Source organism: Bos taurus, chromosome 15 (assembly GCF_002263795.3).
Source record: "Bos taurus isolate L1 Dominette 01449 registration number 42190680 breed Hereford chromosome 15, ARS-UCD2.0, whole genome shotgun sequence".
NCBI lineage: Eukaryota > Metazoa > Chordata > Mammalia > Artiodactyla > Bovidae > Bos > Bos taurus.
The window spans coordinates 78,705,876-78,729,262 of NC_037342.1; the positions used below are offsets into that span (position 1 = coordinate 78,705,876).

A 23,387-nucleotide genomic window follows, 5' to 3' on the forward strand; every position below is an offset into this window, starting at 1 on the left:
TGCACTGGCAGCATTAGAGGCCATCTCCCCGCACTGTCTAGTTTCCTCACTCCAGAAACTGGTTTCCAGGGTTGTCTTCATGAGAGGTGTTTTGCAGTGAAAAAAAAACCAAACTTCCTGACCTGCCTTGCCACACCTCACAAGGAAAATCTGGAAAAAACTTTCTGAACTTAAATGCAACAAGTTATTATTACTTCTTCCCATCATTCTGTGAAGTCATCAGAGGTATATCTACCCTAAGTTAACATTTTATGTCTTGAAAAATGATGTCGTATTTTCAGTTCAAGTGCTCATCTTCAAATGGGGCAAAAAGTACTAGGCCTGCTATACTTTGTTATAAGTCATTATTTTAGTCTATTATTTTTTAGACAATATGTTGGCACTTGGGATATAAGCTTGAACAATCTCATTTATCAGAATATGTAGGCATTGGGACTTCCCAGGTGGTTGGACATGGGTGGGTGCCTGGATCAGGAAAATCCCATGGAGGAGGAAATGGCAACTCACTGCAGTATTCTTGCCTGGGAAATCCCATTGACAGAGGAGCTTGGGGGCTGCAGACAATGGGGCTGCAAAGGGTCAGACAGGACTGAGCAACAGAGCATGCATGCACGCATATAGGCAATGTTCTTGAATGTTAAAAAGCAACAACACCAACAAAAACCATTAATAACTGCTATGAGAGCTTCCCTTGTAGCTCAATTGGTAGAGAATCTGCCTGCAATGGAGCAGACCCGGGTTCGATACCTGGTATACGAAGATCACCTGGAGAAGGAAATGGAAACCCATTCCACTATTCTTGCCTGGAGAATCCCACGGACAAAGCAACCTGGCCACAAGAAGCAGATAAGACTTAGTGACTAAACCAACACCACCACGTGTTATTTCAGAAATTTCAATACCTTGAACTGAGTTTGGGGTAAATTTGTTATTTAAAAATAGCAGGAGGCTTTATTTAATCTAGACATGATATCACTTATCTATAATAATTAAGATTCATAGAAAAATTGGAAAAGAACAGAAATTAGTGCATGGAGACTATAATAAATAAGAAACAAATTTTATGAAGTGATGGTTTTGAGTCATATTACAATTCATTTCAGTAAAAATTTTCTCAGTGCTACCATAACGTCTTTATTTCTCAGACAATATATCATGGGGTTAAACATTGGTGTGACAATGGTATAAAAAAGAGAGAGAAATTTGTCCATTCCTTTAGAATGACTGGACTTTGGTCTTAAATATGTAATGAGTCCTGATCCAAAGAATAAAGCCACAACCATGAGATGGGAGGAGCAGGTGGAGAAGGCCTTGGCTCGCCCAGTGGCTGAAGGCAGCTTCAAGATGGTCTCAATTATTCTCACGTAAGATCCAAGAATCAACATAAAAGGAACAGTGACAACTAGAACAGCAATTACATACACTAATGTCTCAGTTATAAGGGTGTCCCCACAGGCAAGCTTAAGCACTGGAGGTATGTCACAGAAGAAGTGATTCAACTGGTTAGAGCCACAGAAGGGTAGAGAGAAGATCTGGTAGGTTAACACTATATGCACTGGAACTCCACTGACCCAACAGCCAGCGGCCAGTTGGATACACAACCTACTGTTCATGAGGAGAGGGTACAGCAGTGGGTTGCAAATGGCGACATACCTGTCATAAGCCATTGAAGTCAGAAGAAGGCACTCAGTGGCTCCAAACACCAGAAAGAAATACATTTGAGCAGCACAGGCCAGAAAGGATATATTTCTGCTTTGACTGCAAAGATCTATTAATAACCTTGGGACAGTGACTGATACATAACATATTTCCAAGGAAGAAAAATTCCCTAGGAAAAAGTACATGGGAGTCTGGAGGGAAGGATCCATCTTGGTTATTGTGATAATGAGACTATTTCCCATCAGAATAATCATATACATGATCAAAAACACCCCAAAAAGAAATCCTTGTAGGTCGGGAATATCAGAGAAGCCAAGCAAGATGAAATCCACCAATGTAGTCTGGTTCCACTGTGGGGGATTTTGTCCTCTGGATCCCATCTGCGAACAAAAGGTTAGAAGTCACTACAATTCACTGGAACCAGCAGTGAAATGGGTTAAAATAAATTGATGATTTTAACTTCACTGATAGAATATAGAGAACCTGTCTGCCAATGCAGGAGATGTAAGAGACACAAGTCCAGTCCCTAGGTTGGGAAGATCCTCTGGAGGAGGACATGGCAACCCACTCCAGTATTCTCGCCTGGAGAATCCCATGGCCAGAGGAGTGTGGGGATTCATGGGGTTGCAAAGTGTCAGACATGACTGAAGGGAATTAATGCATGCTCACACACAATATAATATATATATCCATTTAAAATTTTATTTGTTTTGTGTTTAAGATATATCAAATCCAATATCCTCAGTTTCCACTATGTAAAAACAAAAAAATCTTGAGTTCTGTTCTTTTGACTCATGTGAGAGATTTTGAATATATGAATAACACAGCAAGACAGACAACAGTAAAATAAGAGCAAACATGAAAAGTAGCCTATTCTCAGGATAAGAACAGCTCTAGGTAACTTGGGACATTCTCTAAAGAAATATACTTCCCCTTCCTGGTCTCCATTTGCTTTTTAGCTGTATTTTTTCTGCCTAGCACCTTCTAATTTGCAATTAGTTTATAAGAGTCTTTCACATCTGATTTGAAGTGAGCTCCATCTCAGATAACCAAAGGGCATGGTGATCATAAAACTCAACTGCAAGATGGAGCTCAGGTCAGCCTGGGTCACTCACTTGCTGGGAAAGAGGCTTAGATCCCAGATAGAAAAAAAATTAGAACTCTCCACTTGCCTCCATCATAGAGGGCAATATACCACTTAATATATCATAGAAATTAATATTAGAAATAAAACATCATGGCGGGTCACACATTCACTTGAAGTTTAGAACCTGACATAAAGTCAGTAAGAATTGTTGGAATACGTCCTCACCCCTACCATGGCGCCTCAACAATCTTAATGACCGATAAACCTGCTTACCAAATTTTAGACCTTTAAAAGTACTTAAGTAAGATTATGGGGGCTTCCCAGGCGGCTCAGTGGTAATGAATCTGACTGCAATGTGGGGGAGACGCAGGGAACACAGGTTCAGTCCCTAGGTTGGGAAGATTCTCTGGAGAAAGAAATGACAACGTGCTCCAGTATTCTTGCCTGGGAAATCCCGTGGACAGAGGAGCCTGGCAGGCTACAGTGCATACTGTCTAAAAGAGTCAGACATGACTTAGTGACTAAACAACAAAAACTAAAAGATTATAGCCTTCACAGGGTAACTAAATAAGAAAAAGGCAAAATAAAATGTCTAAGAGAATTTAATCTCAGAGTTCATGCCAGACAAAATGTAAGATGTCCATTTGTATGTTTTCTTATCTTTAAATATGAGTTTCTTAATATAGGCATTATATTATATATATATATGTATAACGTATTGTGAATGAGTAATGTATATTCTAAATATCTGAATCTGAAATACACAGTGCTAAATGCACTGTACCATTTCTCTAATCAACTCCTTTTAATATTTAAGCATTTTCACCAAATAAATTTAGTCTCTCCATCACCAGACTGCTTCCTCAAAATCATTTTTTTGTGATTTCCAGCCAACCTGCATTAATGCTAAACTGTGACTTTTTTCACAGATTGCTGCAATTTCCTAGATCCACACTGTCATACATTCTTTTTAACTTTTACCTTCATTTCCCTAATTTGCCTTTGCTTCCTTTAGAGCACAACTCCCCTCTCTTTTTTTAAGGAGCTCTCCAGTTTCCCACTGTTGACACAAAACCCAGACAACTCAAATATTTACCATTTCTACTTTAACTTCTTAGCTCTCATTAATTTCAAGTTTTTCCCTTCTTATTGTAGTGAATTATCTTTAAGTCAGTGATTAATTTTTCAGAGTGAATTCTAAAGGCAGAAGTTCCCTCCTGTTTCATCTCTGTCTATAGCTCAAAAGTGTCAAGAGAAGGGAACAAGGGCCTGAGAAGTTCTAGTTCAAGTATTAATGGTATGTTGCTCAAACTCAGACTTAGTGTGCTTCTCTGAATCTTCTCTTGTCATCTCTATCTTTACGTTTTCTGATCTCTTTGCTCTTTATTTCCTCTTCTTTGCACTTTTGGGTAGCTACTTTTGCATGTTATATCATCTCACACCTTCAAGATTTTATATCTCTATGTATGTATATATGTTTTATTTTTCTTCAGAGATGATAGCATTTAAAAACCAGCTGAGGAAAGGGGGGATTAAATTTTCAGTGACACAGATGTTTGTATGAATGTGTCTGTGTGTCTTCATTCGCTGAGTCGTGTCTGACTCTTTGTTACCCCATGGACTGTAACCCACGAGGCTCCTCTGTCCATGGGATTTTCCAGGCAAGAACACTGGATGGGTTGCCATTCCCACCTCCAGGGAACCTTCCCGACCCAGGGATCAAACCCACGTCTCCTCCCTGCGACTCCTGTGTTGGCAGGCGTATTCTTTACCACTGAGCCACCTGGTAAACCCTTGTTTGAATGTATGAGGCAGTAAATCAATATATATTTTGTCATATATATTGTAGTTTATTGGGGAAAGCTGTTATTACTAAGTGGATGCTAAATAAAAAGTGTGTTATATACTATGGACACTAAGCATAAATAATATGAATTTAGTTTCTGTCATTACAAACTCAGAAATTAGTGTGGTTTCAGATAGATGAGTCAGACAGAAACCTAGGATGTGTGGAGTCTATGCAGTGAGAATTAAAGGCATTACGGGAGGTCCAGAAAATAACTTGAGGAAGATTGTCATATCTTAGGGTATCACAGAATTATTCTTTTATTGTTACTTTTAAGAAAATATAGTAAAATATTTTCCAGGAAAAAAAAATGCACTCATATACTTACTCAGTTTCATATTCCAAAAACTGGTCAAGCACTTACATAGGTGAACAGCTTATGTATAAGGATTTCTTGACAGGCAACTGCATGCATGTAGATTTTCTACTCATCTCAGCAATCATGGTCCATTTAAACAGATTCAAGTACTCACTGACCAAAGATTCTGACATTGAATAACTTAAAATGACACTTAGATATATTCTTGTAATATATCTTTACTTAAATTACCAGAGCTTGTTTTTTCTTAGTTGAAAATATATACAGTAATAATAAGATGTAACTCAGTTTTTTGAGGGGCAAGTAGCATCAACTATGTTAACTATGATTTGAATGGATGGTTGTAGTCCTATAGGGCGTTCTTTCTTATGATCATCATCATGCTTATTGTATTTATCATTATTATTTTAAAACTAAGTTTTGGCTCTTTCGGAAATTAGCCACTTTGTATCCGGCCCTGGAGTGGAATTTTTCTCAGCCTGGGAGAGAAAAGATGTACAAGGCAGTGTTTTGTCAGGAATACTGAGTTAAATTTAGTAATTACTTTATGCTGGGTAGGTACAGACAAAAAACAGTATCTTGGGAAAAAACATTCTAACTTTCAGGACTTTTAATGTATTTTTTCTCTTATCTATGCCAATTCTTACAGTTGTACTAAGAAAACACGAGACAAGGAGGCTATGTTATAGAAAGCAAAATTAAATAAAAAATCTAACTCAAATCCTATTTAATATCTGAAACATCCCCATAAATAACTTTTTTTGATTATTCTCTTTCCAGAAGTTGATCTGTTCTCTCCACTAACAATTAATCGTTGTTGGCAATTCCAACATGGGAACTTCAGTCCTTCCTTTACCATTTTTTTCTATTTTAGCAGAAACAAGTATAGCAATGGGCTTCCCTGTTGGCTCAGTGGTAAAGAATTCACCTGCCAAGGCAGGAGCCACAGGTTCGATCCCTGGGTTGGGAAGGTTCTCCAGTAAAGGAAATGGAAACCACTCCAGTAGTCTTGCTTGGGAAATCCCATGGACAGTGGAGGTGGTAGGCTATATTCCATGGGATCCGAGAGAGCAGGATATAACTTAGTGACTAAATAACAATGGCTATGGCTACAGCTAAGTCACTTCAGTCGTGTCCGACTCTGTGTGACCCCAGAGACGGCAGCCCACCAGGCTCCCCTGTCCCTGGAATTCTCCAGGCAAGAACACTGACGATCAGCAATGGAAAGGAGAGAGGTGTGATTATCTGAAATAAATGTTTTATTTCTATCAACATTTAAACAGATTATGTGCTAACTTTGTTTGTTATCTCATGTATTGCAATATAAATGAAATAAGTACTCTAATGATTCACATTTTCATAAAAAGCCAGAGGAAAGGAAAGGTTAAGTAAATTGTGCAATGTCAAGAAGGTAGTGTGTGATTTAGATGATGCCAAATTCAGCAGTGTAACACCAGAGCCCATTTTGTTAATCAAAATTCAATATACTGTCTGTATATCTCAAGTTCAGAAGATTTATCTCATAAACGAATCTTTTTTGGAAAAAAAATTTGTATTTCTTTTGATTGTTGAATTAAAAACATGCTATAATAAATTAACCAGGGCAAAATTATAGCTGCTTACCTTTTGTTTTAAAAATCACCACATGTTGCTCTATTACAGAAAATATGGCCTTTTTAATATAAATGTCTGATGTATTCAAGTAACAAATTCATCCATTCTTAACTTTGCTTGAAGTTCATAATTTGCTTAAACCAGTACAACTTAGGTATAAAAAGTACCCTCTGATTTGTTGAGGAGAATCTTCTCTTCATGACATGCTGTATTTTTAAACTCAATAAACTGTTTATCAAGTGATAACTTAAAAAATAACCATGACAGCCTCTGGGTCAATTAGTGCTGCCTTGAAGTTTCTCTCTCTGTGGAATATGCTCTGAGGAGCTCTAGCCACTTGGCCACTCCCCTTTCCCTATCTCCCCAAACTCTACATCTTAGGAAAGTAGAGCAGTTCTCCTGCTGGGAAAGGCTGAATAGGACATTCAGAATCTCAAATTTGATCTATATCTGTGTATGAATTCATTGGATACTAAGTTTCTAATTATTAATGCACCATTTCTTAACTTCACAGGCTATATCTTGCAAATTATCCAGTGTTCATGCATTATCTAATTTGTTTATGAGTTATGGCCCTCTGTTCATGCCATGTATAGGATTTTTCTTTAATTATAAGTATATTCATAAGAAAAAATAAGCTTTAACAAAAGGATATAGTACACAGTTTCACAAGAGAATATAGTACACAGAGTTTCAAGTTTTCTACTGAAGTTGGTCAAGTTGGAAAATGACACAAAGGCTTTAAACTTAGTAAGAGAGAAAGGATGGATTGAATTTTTATTGTTGCTCTGAATCTTCGGTAGGCTGTGTCAGTTCAGTTCAGTTCAATCACTCAGTCATGTCCAACTCTTTGCAATGCCATGGACTGTAACCCCCAGACTCCTCTGTCCATGGAATTCTCCAGGCAGGAATACTGGAGTGGCTAGCCATTCACTTCCCCAAGGAATTTCTAGACCCAGGTATTGAACCCAGGTTTCCTGCATTGCAGAATGATTCCTTACCATCATGTAGTCAGCCTTTACCTATTTATTTATTTATTGTTGTCATTGTCTAGTTGTTAAGTTGTGTCTGATTCTTTGGGGATCCCATAAACTGTAGCTTGCTAGGCTCCTCTGTCCATGAGATTTCTCAGGCAAGACTACTGGAATGGGTTGCCACCTCCTTCTCCAGGGGATCTTCCTGACCTAAGGATCGATCTTGCATCTCTTGCATTCATGGCAGATTCTTTACCTCTGAGCCTCCAGGGAAGCACTTTATTTATTGTTCAGTTCAGTTCAGTTGCTCAGTCGTGTCCGACTCTTTGTGACCCCATGAATGGCAGCATGCCAGGCCTCCCTGTCCATCACCATCTCCCGGAGCTCACTCAGACTCATGTCCATCGAGTCGGTGATGCTATCCAGCCCTCTCATCCTCTGTCGTCCCCTTCTTCTCCTGCCCCCAGTCCCTCCCAGCATCAGGGTCTTTTCCAATGAGTCACCTCTTCACATTTATTGTAGTGTTCAATAAATATCTAGCTGTATCAGGTGTTGTGCTATACTCTTCACAAGACACAGACAACTTTACAGCCTATAAAGTGGTGACAGGGTCTGACTGTCAATCACCTGTTCATCTCTGAGGTAGAGCTGATATGTCACATTCTATGACAAGTAACCCATTATTCTTTCAAGTGAAGTTAAACATTTCTATTGTAGTGTTCTTTATTTAATAGCTAGTTTGACCTTTATTATATTATGTTTTAAAATTTGTTCCATGATCTGACTTTCTCTCTTGTCATAATTCCTTGATTCTAGGGCATTTGTCTTATTTGCTGATGCACATTCAACTCCAAGTATTGCACCATCTAGCTAGAGAACTATGTGACTTTTGAAGGACTCAATGATTTATACCTTCATCATTGAGTCTTTCCAAATTAGTAATCACATCTGTCATGATCTCTTTTATTTTTGATCCAATGGGAAGAAAGGTAGTTCAGTAATCGTGAAAAGTGGAAATGCCTTAAATCTGTATTATTGGAATATATGATGTTTCTATATGACTATTTTGTGAAAAAATTTTAAAAATATTGATCTGTCATTTTTTATGGAAGAAAGTCAAATTTTTGCTATTGAAGAAGTGAAAACGTGAATACGGCCACTACCTCATGAACTGTAGATCACGTCTAGGTCTACTTTATACTGCTTTTCCGTGGAAGGTAAAGTCTCCTGGAGCTGATCACAAAGATACTAAATCTGATTGCTGGGCCTGATGGCATTTCTATTCAAGGGTAACTGGCATGAACATTCAAAACTAGAGATGAAATATGTAAAGGAAAACACAAATTAAATTAACTTTTGATTTTCTTGAGGAGACAGAAAAACAAAATAATTCTGGTAAATTTTCCTTGTTCAATCAAGTTGTTCATATAATTTGAAGTTTTTAGAGTCATGGTAGGAATTAAGGAGTGGTGTTTAAACATTAATATAATGGTTCTGTTTTGTTTCCAGATTTATTAAAGTATAATTGGCAAAGCTGTAATGTAAAAGTATTACAAATTGTAACTTTGTAATATATTTAAAGTACACAAGGTGATTATTTAAAATATCTGTAAATTGTGAAATAGTTACCAAAATAAAATTAGCATATCTATCACCTCATCTGTTTTTTCTCTTAGCAAATTTTGTTGACAGTATTAATCTCTACAGTCATCGTGAAGTACATGAGATTCACAGAACTTGTGTGCCACGTGCCAAGTTGCTTCAGTTGTGTCTGACTGCGACCCATGGGCTGTAGCCTGCCAGGCTCCTCTGTCCATGGGATTCTCCAGGTGAAAGTACTGGAATGGGTTGCCGTTTCTTACTCCAGAGGATCCTCCTAACTCAGGGACTGAACCCACATCTCTTGCATCTCCTGCATTGGCAGGTGGATTCTTTACCACCAGCACCACCTGGAAAGCCTCCCTTGGAACTTATTTTATAGCAGAAAGATTGCATCCTTTGAACAACAGCTCCCTCTTTCCCTCACCCTGGCAATCAGTATTTCTACTCTCCATTCCTGAGTTCTGTTTTCTTAATGTATATTACACATATAAGCACTGCATGCAGTATATGTCTTTTGTGTCTGGCCTATTTCACTTAGCATTATGTCCTCCAGGTTCATCCATGTTATTATTCATGCCAGGATTTCTTTATTTTTTAACACTGAATAATAACTCATTGCATATAATACCACACCACTTTTATTCATTTATCTGTTGACAAAAACATTGTTCTTCTATCTTCGCTATCGTGAATAATTTCGTATTAAACAAGGGAGTTCAGAGGTCTCTTTGAGACATTTTATTGCTTTTGAATATTTACTCAGAAATGGATTGCTGTGTCATATAGTAATTATTGTATATTTTTATTTTTGAAATGCATTTATATTGTTTTCTTTTTTAAAAAAATATACATTTATTCATTTTAATTGGAGGTTAATTACTTTACAATATTATATTGGTTTTGCCATACATACACATGAATCTGCCACAGGTATATACGTGTTCCCAATCCTGAAACCCCCTACCTCTTCCCTCCCCGTACCATCCCTCTGGGTTGTCCCAGTGCACCAGCCCCAAGCATCCTGTATCATGCATCAAATTTGGACTGGTGATTCATTTCATATATGATATTATACATGTTCAATGCCATTCCCCCAAATCATCCCACCGACTCCCTCTCCCACAGAGTCCAAAAGACTGTTCTATATGTCTGTTTCTCTTTTGCTGTCTCGCATACAGGGTTATCGTTACCATCTTTCTAAATACCATATATATGCATTAGTATACTGTATTGATGTTTTTATTTCTGGCTTACTTCACTCTGTATAATAGGCTCCAGTTTCATCCACCTCATTAGAACTGATTCAAATATATTCTTTTTAATGGCTGAGTAATACTCCATTGTGTATATGTACCAAAGCTTTCCTATCCATTCATCTGCTGATGGACATCTAGGTTGCTTCCATGTCCTGGCTGTTATAAACAGTGCTGCGATGAACATTGGGGTACACATGTCTCTTTCAATTCTTGTTTCCTCTGTGTGGATGCCCAGGAATGGGATTGCTGGGTCATAAGGCAGTTCTATTTCCAGTTTTTAAAGGAATCTCCACACTGTTCTCCATAGTGGCTGTACTAGTTTGCATTCCCACCAACAGTGTAAGAGGGTTCCCTTTTCTCCACACCCTCTCCAGCATTTATTACTTGTAGACTTTTGGATCGCAGCCATTCTGACTGGTATGAAATGGTACCTCATTGTGGTTTTGATTTTCATTTCTCTGATAATGAGTGATGTTGAGCATCTTTTCATGTGTTTGTGAGCCATCTGTATGTCTTCTTTGGAGAAATGTCTATTTAGTTCTTTGGCCCATTTTTTGCTGGGTCGTTTATTTTTCTGGAATTGAGCTGCAGGAGTTGCTTGTATATTTTTGAGATTAGCTGTTTGTCAGTTGCTTCATTTGCTATTATTTTATCCCAATCTTAAGATTGTCTTTTCACCTTGCTTATAGTTTCCTTTGTTGTGCAGAAGCTTTCTATAGTGACTCTGCCAATTTACATTCACACCAGCAGTGTACAGGGATTCTCTTATAACCATATTTGCCAACTTTTTTAAAATCTTTTTTTCATTTTGATAGCAGATAACCTACTGGAAATGGTTAGTTTTCATTCCACTCCAAAAGAAAGGTAATGCCAAAGAATATTCAAAATACCACTCAGTTGCAATCATCTCACATGCTAGCAAAGTAATGTGCAAAATGTTCCAAGCTAGGTTTCAACAGCATGTGAACAAAGAACATCTACATGTTGAAGCTGGATTTAGAAAAGGTAGAGGAACCAGAAATCAAATTGCCATCTATTGGATCACAGAAAAAGCAAGGGATTCCAGAAAAAACATCTGCTTCTGCTTCATTGACTATGTTAAAGTCTTTGAATGTGAGGATCACAACAAATTGGAAAATTTTTCAAGAAATGGCAATACCAGACTAGTTGACCTGCTTTCTGAGAAATCTGTATGCAAGTCAAGAAGCAACAGTTAGAACCAGATATGGAAAAACAAACTGGTTAAAAATTGGGGAAGGAGTATATTAAGACTGTATATTGTCACCCTGCTTATTTAATTTATATGCAGAGTACATCATATGAAATGCCGGGCGGGATGAAACACAAGCTGGAATCAAGATTGCTGGGAGAGATATCAGTAACCTCAGATATGCAGACAACACCACCCTTATGGCAGAAGTTGAAGTTCTAAAGAGCCTCTTGGTGAAGGTGAAAGAGGAAAGTGAAAAAACTGGCTTAAAACTCAACATTCAAAAAACTAAGATGATGGTATCCAGTTCCATCACTCTGTGGCAAATAGGTGGGGAAACACTGAAAACAGTGACATAGGATTTTATTTTGGGCTCCAAAATCACTGCAGACGGTGACTGCAGCCATGAAATTAAAAGAGCTTGCTCCTTGGAAGAAAAGTTGACAGACCTCAGTTCAGTTCAGTTCAGTCGCTGAGTCGTGTCCGACTCTTTGCGACCCCATGAATCACAGCATGCCAGGCCTCCCTGTCCATCACCAACTCCCGGAGTTCACTCAAACTCATGTCCATCGAGTCGGTGATGCCATGCAGCCATCTCATCCTCTGTTGTCCCTTCTCCTCCTGCCCCCAATCCCTCCCAGCATCAGAGTCTTTTCCAATGAGTCAACTCTTCGCATGAGGTGGCCAAAGTACTGGAGTTTCAGCTTTAGCATCATTTCTTCCAAAGAACACCCAGGACTGATCTCCTTTAGAATGGACTGGTTGGATCTCCTTGCAGTCCACGGGACTCTCAAGAGTCTTCTCCAACACAACAGTTCAAAAGCATCAATTCTTTGGTACTCAGCTTTTTTCACAGTCCAACTCTCACATCCAACATGACCACTGGAAAAACTATAGCCTTGACTAGATGGACCTTTGTTGGCAAAGTAATGTCTCCGCTTTTCATTATGCTATCTAGGTTGGTCATAACTATTCTTCCAAGGAGTAAGCGTCTTTTAATTTAGACAACATATTAAAAAGCAGATATATAACATTGTCGACAAAGTCTGTGCAGTCAAAGCTATGGTTTTTCCAGTAGTCATGTGTGAATGTGAGAGTTGGACCATAAAGAAAGCTGAGCATTGCAGAATTGATGTTTCTGAACTGTGTTGTTGGAAAAGACTCTTGAGAGTCCCTTGGACTGCAAGGAGATCAAACCAGTCAATCTTAAGCAACAAAAGCACAGATAAACAAGTGGAACCGCATCAAACTAAAAATCTCCTGTACAGCAAAATAAAACATCAACAAAATAAAAAGGCTATCTTCAAATGGAAAATATATATTTCCAAGCCATATATTCTATAAAAGGTTAATATCTAAAATATATAAGAAACTCATGCAGCTCAATAGCAAAAAAATAATAAAAAAGATTAAAACTTGGCAAATTATTTGAAGACATTTTTCCAAAGAATATATATAAATGGTCAACAAGTGTATTAAGATGCTCAACATCACTAATAAGCAGGGCCTCGCCAATAAAAACCACAAAAGAGCTATCAGCTCACACCTGGTAGGTTCAGTTCAGTTCAGTTAGGTTGCTCAGTCGTGTCCAACTCTTTGTGACCCCATGGACTGCAGCATGCCAGACTTCCCTGTCCATCACCAACTCCCAGAGCTTGCACATCAAGTCAGTGATGCCATCCAACCATCTCATCCTCTGTCACCCCCTTCTCCTGTCTTCAATCTTTCCCAGCATCAGGGTCTTTACCAATGAATCAGTGATTCACATGAGGTGGCCAAAGTATTGGAGTTTCAGCTTCAGCATCAGTACTTCCAGTGAATATTCAGGATCAGTTTCCTTTAGGATTGACTGGGTGTATCTCCTTTCCGTCCAAGGGACTCTCTAGAGTCTTTTACAACACCACAGTTCAAAGGCATAAAATCTTCAGTGCTCAGCTCTCTTTATAGTCCAACTCTCACATCCATACATAAAGGACATCAATGCTAAAATCTGAGTCACTGAGTTCAGATTCTGTCCAAGAGATTTTTTCCTGAATACATCCCACAAATATCTTGTCATCAGTCTCTTCTTCCATTCCACTTCCTCTTATTAAAAGTGTATTTTGTGATTCCATTCTCTTCATCTTCTTTGTCATGACATGATTGCCCATGTCAGGTCTGTTTGTAGCATGACTAAGTTGGCTGCTTGCTGGATTCAAATTGATTTTAAAGTTTCACGGATGGATTTGTAAATGGAGAAATAAAAAAGTACTAGAAATAGAAACAATTCATTTCATATTGCAGCTTACTTTGAGAGATGTAATTTGCTAAAGTATTTAGAAAGAAAGTGTTCATTAATAGCACCCAACTACATCAAGTTTCCTTATACATTGAGCAATGTAAAACCCCTTGGCAGCTAAGGAATTTTGAGCAAGAGCAAATCTGGAGTGATCACACTTCCAGACTTCAAATGATATTTGACAGTTATAGTTATTGAGCTAGTATGGTACTCATGTTAAAAAAAAAATGGATCAGAATTGAGAGACCATGAAGAAACATATATGTATCAGTTCAGTTCAGTCACTCAGTCGTGTGGAACTCTTTGTGACCCCATGGACTGCAGCATGCCAGGCATCCCTGTCCATCAGCAACTCCCAGAGTTTTCACAAACTCGTGTTCATTGAGTCAATGATGCCATCCAACCTTCTCATCCTCTGTCGTTACTTTCTCTTGCTGCCGTCAATCTTTCCCAGCATCAGGGTCTTATCAAATGAGTCAGTTCTTCATATCAGGTGGCCAGAATTGGAGTTTCAGCTTCAACATCAGTCCTTCAAATGAATATTCAGGACTGATCTCCTTTAGGATGGACTGGTTGGATCTCCTTGAAGACCATGGCACTCTCAAGAGTCTTTTCCAAGAGCACAGTTTGAAAGCATCAATTCTTAGGTGCTCAGCTTTCTTTATACTTCAACTCTCACATCCATACATGACTACTGGAAAAATCATAGCCTTGACTAGACAGACCTTTGCTGGTAGAGTAATGTAATTGCTTTTTAATATGTTGTCTAGGTTGGTCATAACTTTCCCTCCAAGGAGCAAGAGTCTTAATTTCATGGCTGAAATCACCATCTGCAGTTATTTTGGAGCCCCCCAAAATAAAGTCTGTTACTGTTTCCACTGTTTCCCATCTATTTGCAAGGAAGTGTTGGGACCAGGTGCCATGATCTTAGTTTTCTGAATGTTAAACGTTAAGCCATTTTTTTCACTCTCCTCTTTCACTTTCATCAAGAAACCCTTTAGGTCTTCTTCATTTTCTGCCATAGGGTGGTGTCATCTGTATATCTGAGGTTATTGATATTTTTCCCAGCAATCTTGATTCCAGCTTGTGTTTCATCCAGCCCAGCGTTTCTCATGATGAACTCTGCATGATGTACTCCTTTTCCTATTTGCAACCAGTGTGTTGTTCCATGTTCAGTTCTAAGTGTTCCTTCCTTACCTGCCTAAAGACTTCTGAAGAGGCAGGTCAGGTGGTCTGATATTTCCATCTCTTTAAGAATTTTCCAAAGTTTGTCATGATCCACACAGTCAAAGGCTTTGGGATAATCAATAAAGCAGAAATAGATGCTTTTCTGGAACTCTTTTGCTTTCTTGATGATCCAGTGGATGTTGGCAATTTAATCTCTGATCCCTCTGCCTTTTCTAAAACTAGCTTGAACATCTGGAAGTTCATGGTCCACACTCTGTTGAAGCCTGGCTTGGAGAATTTTGAGCATTACTTTACTAGCGTGTGATATGAGTGCAATTGTCCAGTAGTTTGAGCATTCTTTGGCATTGCCTTTCTTTGGGACTGGAATGAAAACTGACCTTTTCCAGTCCTGTGGCCACTGCTGAGTTTTTCAAATTTGCTGTCATATTGGTGCAGCATTTTCCTAGCATCATCTTTCTGGATTTGAAATAGCTCAACTGGAATTCCATCACCTCCACTAGCTTTGTTCATAGTGATGCTTCCTAAGGCCCACTTGGCTTCTCATTCCAGGATGTCTGGCTCTAGCTGAGTTATCATACCATTGTGATTATCTGGGTCATAAAGTTCTTTTTTGTTCAGTTCTTTTGTGTATTTTTGCCACCTCTTAATATCTTCTGCTTCCGTTAGGTGCCTACAATTTCTGTCCTTTGTCGAGCCCATCTTTGCATGAAATGTTCCCTTGGTATCTCTAATTTTCTTGAAGAGATCTCTAGTCTTTCCCATTGTATCATTTTCCTTTATTTGTTTGCAATGATCACTGAGGAAGACTTTCTTATCTCTCCTTGCTATTTTTGGAACTCTTTATTCAAATGAGTATATCTTTACTTTTCGCCTTTGCTTTTCACTTCTCTTCTTTTCACAGCTATTTGTAAGGTCTCCTCAGACAGCCATTTTGCTTTTTTGCATTTCTTTTTTTAGCGATGATATTGATCCCTCTCTCCTGTACAATGTCACAAACATTGTCTGTAGTTCATCAGGCACTCTGTCTCTCAGATATAATCCCTTGAATCTATTTCTCACTTCCACTGTGTAATGAAAGGAATTTAATTTAGGTCATACCTGAATGGTCTAGTGGTTTTCCCTGCTTTCTTCAATGTAAGGCTGAATTTGGCAATAAGGAGTTCATGACCTGAGCAACAGTCAGCTCCTAGTCTTGTTTTTGGCACTGCATAGAGCTTCTCCATCTTTGGCTGCAAAGAATAAAATCAATCTGATTTTTGTATTGACCATCTGGTAATGTGCACGTGTAGAGTCTTCTCTTGTGTTGTTGGAAGAGTGTGTTTGCTATGACCAGTGTGTTCTCTTGACAAAACTCTATTAGACTTTGCCCTGTTTCATTCTGTATTCCAAGGCTAACTTTGCCTGTTACTCCAGGTACTTCTTGACTTTTGCATTCCAGTCCCCTATAATGAAAAGGACAACTTTTTGGGGTGTTGGAGAAGGCAATGGCACCCCACTCCAGTACTCTTGCCTGGAAAATCCCATGGATGGAGGAGCATGGAAGGCTGCAGTCCATGGGGTCGCTGAGGGTCAGACACGACTGAACGACTTCACTTTCACTTTTCACTTTCATGCATTGGAGAAGGAAATGGCAACCCACTCCAGTGTTCTTGCCTGGAGAATCCCAGGGACGGGGAAGCCTGGTGGGCTGCCGTCTATGGGGTCACACAGAGTCGGACACGACTGAAGTGACTTAGCATTAGCAATTTGGGTGTTAGTTCTAGATGTTCTTGTATGTCTTCATAGAACCGTTTGACTTCTGCTTCTTCAGCATTACTGATAGGGACATAGACTTGGATTACCCTGATATTCAATGGTGTGCCTTCTGTTGTTATTGAGATTGCATCCAAGAACTGGGTTTCAGACTCTTTTGTTGACTATGATGGCTACTCCATTTCTTCTAAGGGAGTCTTGCCCACAGTAGTAAATATAATGATCATCTGAGTTAAATTCACCCATTCCAGTCCATTTTAGTTCCCTGATCCCTAAAATGTTGATGTTCACTCTTGCCATTTCCTGTTTGACCACTCCCAGTTTGTCCTGGTTCATGGACCTAACATTCCAGCTTTCTATGCAATATTGCTCTTTATGACATTGGACCTTGCTTCCATCACCAGTCACATCCACACCTGGATGTTGTTTTGCTTTGGCTCCGTCTCTTCATTCTTTTTGGAGTTATTTCTCCACTGATCTCCAGTAGCATATTGGGCACCTACCGACCTGGGGAGTTCATCTATCAGTACCCTATCTTTTTGCCTTTTCACCCAGTTCATGGGGTTCTCAAGGCAAGAATACTGAAGTGGTTTGCCATTCCCTTCTCCAGTGGACCACATTTTTTCAGAACTCTCCACCATGACCTGTCTGTCTTGGTTGGCCCTACATGGCATGACTCATAGTTTCACTGAGTTAGACAAGGCTGTGGTCCATGTGATCAGATTGGTTAGTTTTTCACTTAGCATAATGCCCTCAAGGTCCATCCGTGTTGTCACAAATCACAAGGTTTCCTTTTTTATGGCTAATAACTCCATTTTGTGTGTGCATGTACATACACATACAACATTTTCTTTGCCTATTCATCCAGTAATGGACAGTCAAGATGCTTCCATGTCTTTGCTATTGCAAATAATACTCTACTTCTGTTCCTTGCAGGCCTAAAATGTTATCTCTTGGACCCCTCGTGAGCATTAAGACCAAGTCTTTTAGGGACTTCCCTGGTGGTCCAGTGGTTCAGACTCCATGCTTCCACTGTAGGGGGCTTGGGTTAGATCTGTGGTTGGGGGACTAAGACCCTGCATGCCGCACAGCACGGCTGTGTATAGTCAACTAACATTTGTGTATAGTCAACTAATATTTGACAAGGAAGCCAAGAACACTCAGTGGGAAAAGGACCAATTCGCCAATGAATAATACTGAGAAAATTGTATAACCACTTGTAAAAGAATGAAATTGGACACCTATCTTACAGCATGAACAAAAATCAACCCAAATTGATTAAAGATAAATATAAGCCCTGAAACCATAAAACATCCAAAAGAAAATGTAGGGAAAACTGCTCTGAATTATGCATCTTGGCAATGATTTTTTTTTTATACTAAAGCAAGAGTCAGTGTTGCCTTTAGATAAATTTTGTATCTCCATATACTCTCCAAGTCTGTATGTTCTTTTCATTTTTCTGTCTTCTCTTACCAGTGTGCTAATGGATCTGAAACAGACTTAACACAAATATGCATAATGAATGATATCTTATAGGTTTATTTGTTTTACAACACAAGGTTACAATGATCATACAATTTCAGGAAGTTGAAGACTTGGAGCCCAATTCAGAAACCAAGTTTTTGACATAGCTCTTCAACCAGTTGATCTTTTGTTTGCAAAAACTTGAAATTCCTTGGCCAAGATTCATCCTTCTTTAGTAACAACTCTAGGGTAATAATTTTTATTAAGTAACTAAAACATCCCACAAACTATTTTGAGACTTAAGAATGAAGTGTAGGTATATGCAGTGTCTTCACAGTAGGATTAAAATCACAAAATTTAAAGATAAAAAGATGATACATACCAATTTCCCAGCCAAAGAAATAAAGTATACCTAAGTTTAACAACAAATGACCACATTTCTGCTTTCTGATACCACACCTTCTATTTGAGATATATTCCATACAGTTTCTAAAAGACTATTTGTTTTAAAATTGCTTCTATAAATTTATATATTTCAATAAATCTACATATTTTCAATAAAGTTCATTGTGCTTTCTTTTACTACAGATTGAATATTTTTAAATCTATTCAACAACTTTATATTTCACTTTTTTCCATACACGTGACCATTAATTTTTGTCCTTTTGACATAATATCACTGATCTTTGTCTTTTGAAGCATAATACACTATGTTTTAACTTAATTGAGTTGTATGAAGTTAAACAGGCTTATTGCTTCACTTAACCTCACCACTACCCTTTACCTAATAGCTGTTTACAAAATGTAAGACTTCCCATTTTTAAATGAACCAATGAAAATTATTTTTGGGTATGTTAGTTTATATTTAGCTAATGTAAATAAAACATTATTTTTATATATTAATACCTACTGTCTCTGCACATTTCTTCTTCCTAAATACAGGACTCCAATAGTCTCATTTTTTTTTGGAGGTTGTATATTTGAATCTTTGTGATTATTTCATCCTTTCCAGTGTGTTTGCTTAATTTTCCAACTTTATGACATTCACAGGTTTTGTAAGTTAGTCTCTGATTTCCCAGAATTGCTGATGAATACTGACTGAACAAAGCATAAAGGCATGGGTTTTAAAATTCATTAACTTTAGTAAATAAAACACTCACAAACCCTTGAATAAGGCAATACATGGTTGATAAGTGTTAGGTGGTAACGTTAAACGTTTAAGTGAAATAAAAGACAGGGACATTAGAAAAACAGAATGAAATGCAAATAGCCAAAGGCACAAAAGAATGCTACATTCATAAGGGAGGGTTTAATAAATATTGTCTTTTAAAGAAGAGAAGGATAAAATCAAACTCAAAATTAGAGGTCTCAATGCTTTTACAATCTAAGTTTCTTTTGAGTCAAAGAAAATTAAAAAAATATATATTTTGAATATATTTTACACAAATTCTTTGAATGAGCAAGAAAATATGATTTAAAAATAATTTTAACAAGCAATTAAAGGCTAAATAAATAATCTTGACTTACATAAGCAGTACATATTCAGTTAGTTAAAATTAACAAATATAATTAAGTGGTAATAGTTTCCAAAGTTGGAAATATTTGAAGACTTTGCAAATGAAAGTACTAAATATAAGAGACTAGACTTAGATTTGGAGAAGGCAATGGCACCCCACTCCAGTACTCTTGCCTGGAAAATCCCATAGGTGGAGGAGCCTGGTAGGGTGCAGTCCATGGGGTCGCTAAGAGTAGAACATGACCGAGCAACTTCACTTTCACTTTTCACTTTCATGCATTGGAGAAGGAAATGGCAACCCACTCCAGTGTTCTTGCCTGGAGAATCCCAGGGACGGGGGAGCCTGGTGGGCTGCTGTCTATGGGGTCACACAGAGTCGGACACGACTAAAGTGACTTAGCAGACTTAGAGAGATTAGAGAACAAGGTTCAAAAATATGATATGCATAAAACCTAAAACTCAGAATTTGGTGTTTAGTTGCTCAGTCTTGTCTGACTCTTTGTGATCCCATGGACTGTAGCCCACCAGGCTCCTCTGTTCATGGGCTTCCCCAGGAAAGAATACTGGGGTGGGTTGCCATTTCCTTCTTTAGGTGTTCTCCCTGACCAAGGGTTCAAACCTGTGTTTCCTGCATTAATAGGCAGATTCTTTTTTTTTTTTTTTTTAACTACAATTTTATTTTATTTTTAAACTTTACAAAATTCTATTAGTTTTTCCAAATATCAAAATGAATCCGCCACAGGTATACATGTGTTCCCCATCCTGAACCCTCCTCCCTCCTGCCTCCCCATACCATCCCTCTGGGTCATTCCAGTGCACTAGCCCCAAGCATCCAGTATCGTGCATTGAACCTGGACTGGAAACTCATTTCATACATGATATTTTACATGTTTCAATGCCATTCTCCCAAATCTTCCCACCCTCTCCCTCTCCCACATAGTCCATAAGACTGTTCTATACATCAGTGTCTCTTTTGCTGTCTCGTGCACAGGGTTATTGTTACCATCTTTCTAAATTCCATATATATACATTAGTATACTGTATTGGTGTTTTTCTTTCTGGCTTACTTCACTCTGTATAATAGGCTCCAGTTTCATCCACCTCATTAGAACTGATTCAAATGTTTTCTTTTTAATGGCTGAGTAATACTCCATTGTGTATATGTACCACTGCTTTCTTATCCATTCATCTGCTGATGGACATCTAGGTTGCTTCCATGTCCTGGCTATTATAAACAGTGCTGCGATGAACATTGGGGTACACGTGTCTCTTTCCCTTCTGGTTTCCTCAGTGTGTATGCCCAGCAGTGGGATTGCTGGATCATAAGGCAGTTCTATTTCCAGTTTTTTAAGGAATCTCCACACTGTTCTCCATAGTGGCTGTATTAGTTTGCATTCCCACCAACAGTGTAAGAGGGTTCCCTTTTCTCCACACCCTCTCCAGCATTTATTGCTTGTAGACTTTTGGATCGCAGCCATTCTGACTGGTATGAAATGGTACCTCATTGTGGTTTTGATTTTCATTTCTCTGATAATGAGTGATGTTGAGCATCTTTTCATGTGTTTGTGAGCCATCTGTATGTCTTCTTTGGAGAAATGTCTATTTAGTTCTTTGGCCCATTTTTTGATTGGGTCATTTATTTTTCTGGAGTTGAGCTGGAGGAGTTGCTTGTATATTTTTGAGATTAGTTGTTTGTCAGTTGCTTCATTTGCTATTATTTTCTCCCATTCTGAAGGCTGTCTTTTCACCTTGCTGATAGTTTCCTTTGATGTGCAGAAGCTTTTAAGGTTAATTAGGTCCCATTTGTTTATTTTTATTTTTATTTCCAATATTCTGGGAGGTGGGTCATAGAGGATCCTGCTGTGATGTATGTCAGAGAGTGTTTTGCCTATGTTCTCCTCTAGGAGTTTTATAGTTTCTGGTCTTAGGTTTAGATCTTTAATCCATTTTGAGTTTATTTTTGTGTATGGTGTTAGAAAGTGTTCTAGTTTCATTCTTTTATAAGTGGTTGACCAGATTTCCCAGCACCACTTGTTAAAGAGTGCTTCTGGGGAAGCCCTAAATCACAGCATAAATGGATTTAACCTTCCAAACATTGTTTCTATTTCTAAAATATACTAGAAATTAAAGCATTTGATGCAAGGAATATAATATTGATATTTATTAATGAAATATCTTGACCATGTATATGATTTCATTGAATACTCAGGACAGGGAAAGCAGAAAAATACAGCCAATGAGCAGCCAGCTGGTACAGAAAAATGTGGTTGAGTCACTCAGTGAAGGAGTGAACCATCTCTGAGAACAGCCTGATTAGTTTGCAGCATGGCCTCCAGGACCAGATAACCATTTGGACCTGTGGGGTGAGAGCAGGATCCAGGGATGAACCAACAACATTGATGGCTTCATGAATATCCCTTTAGTGAAGATCAACTATGTGGACCATAGGGCGATGGATGTTAGAATGGACTGACCTTTCATGCCAGGCCATAAGGTTAGCTTGACAGCAAATCTCAGGGCTTGTCTCCTTAGCAAGTCTGGGCTCCTACTCAGTTTCCTCCAGAGTCCTACTAAGCCAGATTTCTAGCTAACTCCATATAATGCTTAACTTTAAGACATATCACATCTTAACTCATGTTTATTACTAACTTGATAACAGATTCCCATATGCAGGAAATCCATGAACTTGTTATACAGAATATGTGTCACATTCATTCACTGAGCATTGACCTACCTGATTTGGAGCCATGTACTGCTTAAAAATTGCCATAGTTGAATGTGTTTGCTTGTGGTTTGTGTATATGTCTCAGTCTGGGAGAGAGAGAAAGTGAGAAAAGCATTGGAAAATCTATGGAGAATGGAAGGAATCCAAAGAGTGCTACTTTAATTGGTGCATTCTAGTCAGTCAGCAATTTTCTTGATAGCATATGTTTGCATAAGTTCATACTTATTATTTAATGAACATATATGTTCATGAGGGGAAGAAGGGAAATAAAAGGTTTACTGCTACAATTAAAAGTTGAGTATTGAAATATGACTTAAGCATCTCTTGGGGAAATAATTCAAAAACTTAAAATGGAAATCAATTTTAAGCATTTTTGACATATGTAATATAGCAATATCTCTTATTAATACTAATCATGAATTCTGACAAACAAGGCCAAAGGAAAAGCTAAATGGACCTTAAAAATACTCTATATGATTCAGTTCAGTTCAGTTCGGTCACTCAGTCATGTCCGACTCTTTGCAACCCCATGAATTGCAGCACGCCAGGCCTCCCTGTCCTCACCAACTCCCAGAGTTCACTCAGACTCATGTCCATCGAGTCAGTGATGCCGTCCGGCCATCTCATCCTCTGTCGTCTCCTTCTCCTCCTTCCCCCAATCCCTCCCAGCATCAGAGTCTTTTTCAATGAGTCAACTCTTCACATGAGGTGGCCAAAGTACTGGAGTTTCAGCTTTAGCATCATTCCTTCCAAAGAAATCCCAGGACTGATCTCCTTTAGAATGGACTGGTTGGATCTCTTTGCAGTCCAAGGGACTCTCAAGAGTCTTCTCCAATACCACAGTTCAAAAGCACCAATTCTTCACTGCTCAGCTTTCTTCACAGTCCAACTCTCACA

General features: G+C 38.4%; 1 protein-coding gene across 1 annotated transcript; it reads right to left on the bottom strand.

Moving 5' to 3' along the window:
- Window positions 1-1,094: 1,094 nt before the first annotated feature.
- OR10AG63 (olfactory receptor family 10 subfamily AG member 63) lies at window positions 1,095-2,039 on the bottom strand. Its single transcript, NM_001390191.1, has one exon. The coding sequence runs from the start codon at window positions 2,037-2,039 to the stop codon at window positions 1,095-1,097; it is 945 nt and encodes a 314-aa protein (NP_001377120.1).
- Between the last annotated feature and the right edge of the window lie 21,348 nt (window positions 2,040-23,387).